Genomic DNA, 9171 nt, shown 5'->3' with positions numbered 1-9171 from the left:
GGTGTGGTCAGCGAGTGCATATTATGTGCACAATGTACTGAATATATATCACCACATTGCCATTGTCCTGGTCTGCGCCTTTAGCTTAAAGCATGGAGCAGTGCCAGAAAAATCATTTCTCAGTATTACTCCTGTTATACTTGGGCATGTCGCCAAAAAAATGGTCACAGAAAAAATATGACTTGCCCAGCACAACATGTCATTCAATGCAGTTATCTATTCCTGGGCCCTTGGGCTGAGAAGCAAAGGAGTTATCCTTGGAAGACCCGTGTTAATTTTTTATTGAACACTGTGTGTACCTATTGTTTCTTCATTTGTCTTTAAATGAAGAGGAATTTTATTGGCTTCTCTATTTTATTTATTTGTTCATTTATTTATTTTGTGGCCCTGTTTTGTGAATCATGCCTAACCAAGAATTGCTAGCACACAAAAGGATTACCCTGCTGTGCTTCAATAAAACGGATTTATTGTGCAGACAGATGATTGATTGTTGTAATTTCACCATCTTTTGTCTGGTCCAGTCATCTCTTTTCATCCTTTACCTTTCTTTTATTCCAAATTATGCCTCATTTTCTCATTCCCAGCTCCAAACTGAAGGGGCAAAAATGTTATTCTGATCCTGTGAATGCAGTGCTGTTCCTGACGAGTTGCTGAGGTGGTTGCAAAAAAAGGACAAAAGGAAAATGTACTGAAACCTGTGAGCTCACTTCAAAGCCTAGGTTTTTTAGACTATAGCAGAAGGCTAAATCAAGCAAATGGCACACTACAGATTCATTCAGATTGCATGAAAGGGTTTGCAAAATGATGGAGGGTTTGAAAAAATATAGTGAAGTACTGTTTTCAGTCCCAAGCATAGAGATTACTGGAAGGGCATCATGCTGAGATGAAAGCCCATGTATAATGATATACAGTTCAGTTTGTAGAATCTCTTGATTCTGAAAGTCACAATGTTGAATTCCGCTATTGTGATAATGATCCTTTCTAGGTCAGTAATTGTTGATGTATAGTGACTGTCCAAATACTTGTTTACTTTTTCTATATGCTTTATTGAATAAAATGACTCGTATTGTTATACAATAGAATATTGTACAGAGCAGAATGAATGATAATGGAATATTGCAAATCATAAAGTGACCCAAAACCAGGAAAATAAAGAAAGCATTTATGTTTACAGACCTGTTGTCACTGTAATATCAAAATCATAAAAGGGAACTGAATTAGTGTCCAGACCTCTTTTTCGTTCTTTTCAAATGATTCTCTCTCCTGCTTTTCAAACTTGGTGTGTTGACTTCTAAGCCAAAAATGAAATGGTTTTGTTCTCTATTATTGCTTGTGCATAAAATCTAAAGAATTCAGAGTCTCTAAAGATTTGGGCAATTTCAAAACAAGTCATTGTTGAGTGACATTTTTTTAAAAGAAGACATAATTTACTTTTATGTGTGTGTTGGATTATTTCATGTCACAGCCTGTTATAGAAGGGCTGAAGTTGTTTATAACAGGGCTCTGGCAATATAATAACAATAATAATAAAAAGAAATGTGTTATTCAACAAAGTTTTCTGCAAGACGAAATTTATTTAGAAATACTAAGCTGCATTAAAAAATCACATTTATAGTTTTGTATAACAGCACTCCCCAAAGATGGTTTAATGACTTACTTGTGTAACATGTTACACACTATGACCATAATACAATAAATAACAATGTCTTCTATCTATTCTTTGTTTGACCTGACCATATGCAGACGACTGGAGGGGATTGTGTTCAGCTGTGGCTGTGAGATTCGCTGGATCCAGCTGTGGCAGCAGAAAGGGGAAGCAGGTTTACACACCCAGCAGCTCTACTGCAAGACCGGCGCCAACAAGATCCGCCTGCGTTCAATGAACATCGCTCACTGTGGTATAAATTCCTTATGAGAACTTTTAATAGTCAGCAAGCTGTTACTGCAGTTGCTGTGATAAAAAGGAAAATGTAAACTGTATAGTGAAAATGAGTTGCTTTGTACACAACGTGGAAAAGAGTTGATTTGTTCTTGCTTGGGTCGATGTTAAGCTTCTGTCTACTGGACAGTACCAAATGTGTATCATTGAGACAAAATGCGCAGACAGTTTTAAGTGGAGGTCTTAACTAAGGTGACCAAAATTTGTCATAATTATTTTGGTAATACAATACAGTACAATGCAGTACATTATGATACAATACACTGCAATTTAATAGTAGATATTGAACTACAAATCTATACAATGCAATACATGATGATACAATACAATACAGTACTATACAATATGATACAATACAATACAGTACAGCACAATATCCAACAGCTGCAGGCATTTGCACAAAATACAGGACAATATTAATGAACAAAATAGAGAGATCACCGTATGTAATATTTAATCTATGCCATGTAATGTTATAAGATGTATACAATCATTTTATCTCTCTGGTACATAACCATAATCACCATAAAACTATCACAGCTATTCACTCCAGTTTACATCTTTGTTTGCCTTGCACCTCGGGGATGGGGTTTCAAATTCTGCCACCCCCTGGCGTGCATGGAATTTTCACTTTCTCGCCGTATGTTCTCCCCGAATTTCTCTCTTACTTCGAGTACTCCGGTTTTACATCCCCAGTCCAAAGACGTGCTGTAGACTGATCAGCATTTCTAAAGTTGTTTGTGGTGTGAGTGTGTGTGATTTTGCCCTGTGATCAGTTGGCTTCAGTCTAGGATTTATGCCTTCTAGTGCCTCTAGTTCCCGGGATAGGCTCCAGCCTCTACAGAGAGCCAGTGTAGAGTAAGCGGTGTAGAAAATGGATTGATGGATAGATGGATGTGTCATTGCAGTACACTAGCTTATATTTTAGGCCGCTTTCTACTTGTCAATGTTCCAAATCTGAATCATAGAGAAATAAATACTTTTTCCTTGTTTACTGTTTGGTTTTAGTTTCATTTTACACTGAATATAATTAAACAAAGCAAAAACACAGAAGCTGCTTAAGGGGTTGTACAAGACTGAGCATAATGCAGATTACTGATGCTTTGCCAAATGGCTATAGAAAATCACTAAATCATCCATGCACACAGGGTATGGAATAATAAGATAATTACATAAATAGATAGTTTGAACCATCTTGTGTACTCACTCCAGCTTTTTAATTCTCTTTGTTTTCATTGCCAAATATTCAGGACACTCGACATTTCTTCAGTGCAGCAGTATTTTGGTTTGCACCTCACAGTTCAGTTTAGCAACTTCTATGCAAAAAAAATTCACTTACAGCCCAAAAATACACAAGAAAATTGGTTCCTTTCCCACACTGGTGGTGATTCAGAGTCAAGTTTCTTTAACGTTGGAACTGAGCTGTACTAGCCTTCTCTTGGAAAGAAAACTCATAGTTTTTGGCCTGTGTGTGATTGCTGTGTTTTCACCTGCCCAAATATACCACACAAAGGTGGAAACACAGTGAACAAACACTGCATATGTGAAAGGACCCTAAAGCATGCACCTTTGAAACAGTCTAGTGAAATTTTCTCTCTGAGATTGGGTACAAATTGAGTTTCCGTCCTGTTGGTGCATCAACTTTGAATGAAACTCTGAAAGTTAGAACTATAACTAACTGAGAATTCATTGTATATTTAATCGCCAACCCCCAAATCCTCAAATCCAGAGCTTATAGATTATTCTTCTAAGAATCCTAACACTGTGCTCGATCATGTCATCTTTCTAATGCAGACCTCCCTGATATCAGCGTAACTCACAGTAACCTAACGGTGATGGAGGGAGACAACATCACAGTCAGCTGTAATGGTTCAGGTTCTCCATTACCTGATGTGGACTGGACTGTGAAAGGACTTCACTCTATCAACACACACCAGGTGATGGCCACTCACTTGATACATGCTCATAGAGCTCACATAAATGTATCTCAGTAACCCTTTTATGCTATTGTGCATTTTTCCCCCTCTGCCCTCTAGTCAAACGTCTATTGGCCAAACATTCACTCCATCAACCTCACTCTTGTGAACGTAAGCCGGGATGACAATGGCTTTGTCCTCACCTGCATCTCGGCGAATGTGGTCGGCATGACCAACATGTCTCTTCAGCTGGCTGTGCAATGTAAGCATCTCTCACTCTTTTGGTGTAATCATAATGAATCAAGCATTTCCGAGCTCGATGACTTCAGGAAGATAATTTTATTGGCAAAAAAAAAATTTAATTAAAGATGTCAAAATGTAAAAAACTTTAGAAGTATTATTATATTCAAAGAGTACCAAGATGTCGTAATTACGATATGAAATCAGCTCAGACATAGCATTGTGTTTTTCCTTTTTTTTTTTTTTTCAGTGCTGCTGGTTTTTGTCTTTTCACCACACATCCTCTCAGGGAATTCATATAAATTCAGCAAAACTGTTTTGTAGTCCCATAATCTTAGTTTAGCTGCAAAAGATATAAATTACAGTTTCCAATATTTACAATCACAAGAATAGACAGCATGAAATTGCACTACATAATAGCACAAACTCTTAAAATTCAAAGAGGCTGCCTGCAATAAACCACTGCTTAAAAGCAAATATTGTGTAGCTGCCAGAACATTACCTTGGTAAATGCTTTAATGTGTTTGTTTATTGCCTGTCCATAACTTTTCCCAGAATCGTCTTCTTGCATAGCTTTCGTTTACTTTTAATCCAGTGTGTTTGCAGTAACTACTGTTATCAGTCTGCAGTGTAGAAATTTGAATTTAGAGCAATTTAATTCATGGGATTGAGATGTGATTTTTTTTCGTACACACATCATACAAATTTACAGGAGTCCGTTGTTGTGACAGGCAGCTGTGTAATTACATGCATTAGGAGACCATTGAGTCATCTGAGCTCTGAGGAAAATCTTTAGCGAACAGTCTGTAACTGTAATCCAGGCTTAGGACTGGTAGGTGCATTGGTGCAATGATGACTGTGATGATATTATGGGCTTAACTTAATAATAAAAAAAATATTTGACACCGCAAACTGATAACAGTAGTCATTGTAAATACTCTGATTAGAAAGCAAAAGAAAGATGTCTGAGAAGGAGATAAAAAAATGTGTCAGGATAAAGTGTCAGGTTTAAACAGTAACAGTAAAATATTATATAATATAAGATATATAATATATGATTTTGGGGAAATTGAGTATGGACTAAAAACCAGGGAAAGATTGTGATACACAAACAATCTTTTTACTAGTTTGCTTTTGTTCAGGGAAATTGTGCTAAATACAGATATCAAAAAAACTTTTCCACAACAAAGGGATCAAGAAAACAGCAAACTATGGACCTTGTTACATTTCCACCAGCAAACTAACAACCAAGTCACTGGTTTATGAGATGGGCCAATGTGTAGCTGCTCATAGGAAACATAAACTATTTGAAAAAAATCGCTATCCATACTTTGCTTTATTAATTTACTGTAAAATATATTTAAATGTGTCACTTGCAATAAGTAAAGCATAATGGTTTATAGAAAAAGAAGATTTTTCTCTATATTTACCCCGTGCAATTGATTTGCTGCCAAAAATTAAATACTGCTAGTACATACTGTATTCTATTTACAACTGTATGTAGATGTGGAAATGTGTGATTACAGTAACATGGCATGTTTTGTGTAAGTTTATTTAGGTTAAGTCAATTCAAGTGGCATAAAACATCGCCCCAAATAAAATATAAGCAGGCCCACATACAGTACTACGTGTAACTGTGCAAACAATGCAACAGAGTACAATAAAGTACAAAAGTACAAAAGAGCAAAACAATAGACACATGTTTTACAGTGCAGCATAATTGACTAGTGTGAAGTAAAGATGTTATTGTTTCAAGTTTATACCATTGGCTAATGCATAGACACATTGTCTTATTTTACTGGATAGCAATAGTGCAGCACCTGTATCTGTATGAACAACTGGATAAGCTTGAGGTTCCCCAGTTTGATCCTGAGCTTGCATTACTGTTCTACGTGCTCTGATTTCCTCTCACCTCAAAGCACATATTTTTTTAAATACTCAAAATTGTTCAGAATTGTGTATGTGTTACCATGGACTGGCATTGTATCCAGAGTGCATTCCTGTTTTACACCCAGAATATGGACTAGGTCTATTGCAACCCTGACTAGGACAAAGCGGTTAATGAATGAACGAATGATGATTAGCAATGGCTGTCCTACTCAGTTTGCTGCAATTGTATGTGAATTTGTCTTTTTTCCTTTTCCCACAGTTTGTTGGCAACAGTTTGCTTTTTTTTTTTTTTTTTTTATCTAAATCTGTGTGCTGCTTACATCTTTTTATTTCATGGCACTCATGTAAATTGCTTGAATTGAGGTAATGGCAAAGAAATTACCATTTCTCAAAACTCAGCCATTAACAGCTCCCCAATTTTCAGATGTCTGGTGTTGGATTGGAGCCAAATCTCCAAACAAAATCACAGGAGATTTTCTGAATATTTTCTAAACCTGCCCCATAATATAGAAATCAAGATTAGATGAACTGTGCTACATAGAAAAAAAGGTGATGACATCATCGTTAATTTCTACTTGGTGTCTGATCGCTTTTGCATTGAAATGAAGGAAGTCATTATTTGGATTAAGTGCTTTTATTTTAAACATAATAATACAATATTTGCCATTGCATTGAACGTTTGATAAGATATATAAAATATTATATAAAAGATGTTAACTCACCCCTTAATGAATTATGCACCCTCTGAACATCAACCACTGCTTGACTGGCCCCACCATCTCTCAGGATACAAGAAAGACATGCTTCCAGACTTCCTTCTGTTCTGTCACCTAGGTGGTGAAACAAATTTCTTGATGTCCAAACAAATTAGTCACTAGCAGTCTTCATACAACTTCTAAAGACATACCTCTATCAGCTGTACATAAATTAGCACTTTTCCTTAAAAAAAGAGAAAAATGTATTAATTAAAACCTAAATATTCTGACTATTTTTTTCTCCCAACAGAGTTTTAGACTCATGATATTCTTAGTCTATGTTTTAATGGACCAGCATTAGAATGAATGTATTGCTGGAGACTTCAAAGAACCTTCGTAAGCCACTGTGGAAAAGGGCCAAATTCCATCAATGCAAAAGTAAATCTTTGAATATGTCCATTGCTTTGTGCCACCAGTAGTTGTTAAACAAAGGAAAATCATTCCTGTTATGATTTTGTGCAAAATATATGATAAAGTAAGTATACTGGAACCATTCATTGTTAATAACTACTTTATCCTGGTCAGAATTCTGGTGAATTCAGATTCTATTCTCGAAAAATTTGATTACACCGGGAATTTGACACCAGCCCATCCAACAGCATTCAAACACCCATTCAAACATAGACTATCCAATTTACCAACTAGCATGCTTTCCAGAGGTGTAAGGAAACTAGGAGAAGGAGAAGGAGAACCCAGATAAAATCTACATGTGAGAACATGCAGTACTTAAGATAGATTTATATATAAAACTCATATAAATCTCAGAATGTACAATCAAAAAGTTTAAAAATGGTGACATGATGGCAAATTAACTGATAAGCCAATTAGCAAGAAAGCACCCTGAAGCTTTTATGTAAGTGTAATCAGAAACACGTAGTTGGCAGGGAAGGTGAAAAGAAAGACACCAGTTAGAATTTAATTACAGAAATAGATGTTTTATTTTGGGAAATACTCCATTATAAGTAGTAAGCTTTCAGCAACACTTTGTACTTTGTGCTGGAGAACTGAGCCCCGGATTTGACCCTACAAAGTGTCCGATCTGGCAGTATTTTCCATAAGAGCCAGTATGTCTCACCACCACATTTTAGGCACTAAAGGAGGAGTGTGCCGCTCAGGAGACATTATGTTTAATAAATAGCACATGAATTTAAGCCTCTGCATGGAGGAGGCCATTTAGTTTAATCGCCACCCCGATGAACGACGTTGACGGTAAAACGAAATGACAGCTCCGACCCAAGAAGGCGCGCTCGGGATGTTTAGCTGTGACAACACAATGCAGAGTGCTATTGCTTTCCTTGTTAAGAAATGATTGTAGAATGACAGTGCAAGATATGATTGACTGAAGTGTGCGATTACATGACATGCAGCAGCTTCAACGCCCAAAGGTATTGGTGTGTCTGTAATTAGGAAATATCTTAAGCAGTTATGTCTATATATCAATAGCAAGACAATGAAACTATTAGGGCTCAGCAATACATTATTCCTCAAGATCTCATTAATGACATATTAGGAATGATGCGGGGCAAACTATTTGGCACACACTTAAATGACTGATACTTGATCATGATTTCTCTTTTTTATGCTCTACTGAATACATGATGTGGTTACTAAACATGATAAGGCGAAAAATCTGTAACCCTTTCATTTAAGGAAAAAAACACACAAAAAAACAGTACATCTTTTAATTTCGACTTTGATTGGAAAAGCCAACTGGAGTTCTCATGCGCTTTTTTACTTAATTATGTTTTGTGTATGTGTTAGCAATATCTGCAATCGCTGGCCAACTAGACTTTTTCACCTGAACAACTGCATCTTTTCAACCTGCTGCTCCTCTGAGCACATAAGCAAATAAGCATATCAGGTGTCGAGTGCTAATGCTGAATTCTCCAATAGACTCCATACGGTTATCAAGTTATAATCTTACTCTTGTCATATTCTTGTGATAATCTCCGATTGACAGTGTAAAGCGAATTATCTTTACAGGCCAGAAATCAGGGCTCTTTTGAGGCATCATTATGATACAAACTATGATACACCTGATGGGCCCCTTAATACTGCAATTCCATATATTCATTCTCTTTAGTAACCACTTGATCCTGTTCATTGCTGCATCCAGAACCAATCACATGAACTGTGAATGCTAAATTGGAATACACCCCTGGCAAAGTATGTCAATTCCTACATGATATAACTGTAAATGATGGCACACGGACATTACAGGTTTTGCCTCTCCTAATGGCTCTCAATAGCAATATGTGCCCTGTTCTGAAACATACTGAAACTTACCATATGTCTGCATAAGTGCTGTCAAGTAGAATGTAAATTAAAGTTGACAAGTTGTCGAAAAACTGTTCTGAATAGGATATTAAATCTGTTTCACAAGTTCTCTTTAAATAGTGTTGGCAGCCCCATCATCGTGGTGGGACAACCA

The 9171-nt window shown here is 36.5% G+C and overlaps 1 protein-coding gene across 2 annotated transcripts in view; it reads left to right on the top strand.

Annotated features, from left to right (window-relative positions):
* Positions 1-9171, top strand: part of ntrk3b (neurotrophic tyrosine kinase, receptor, type 3b) — a 135774-nt gene that overhangs the window by 64943 nt on the left and 61660 nt on the right. For both annotated transcript variants that reach the window (XM_083559122.1, XM_083559121.1), the window contains exons 5-7: positions 1744-1898; positions 3734-3876; positions 3976-4117. In XM_083559122.1, coding sequence (XP_083415248.1) covers positions 1744-1898; positions 3734-3876; positions 3976-4117 — 440 coding nt within the window. The remainder of the gene's footprint in view (positions 1-1743; positions 1899-3733; positions 3877-3975; positions 4118-9171) is intronic.

The sequence above is a fragment of the Silurus aristotelis genome (assembly GCF_946808225.1).
Source record: "Silurus aristotelis genome assembly, chromosome: 13".
In the NCBI taxonomy this organism is placed as follows: domain Eukaryota; kingdom Metazoa; phylum Chordata; class Actinopteri; order Siluriformes; family Siluridae; genus Silurus; species Silurus aristotelis.
This window is presented reverse-complemented; position numbering and strand designations above follow the sequence as displayed.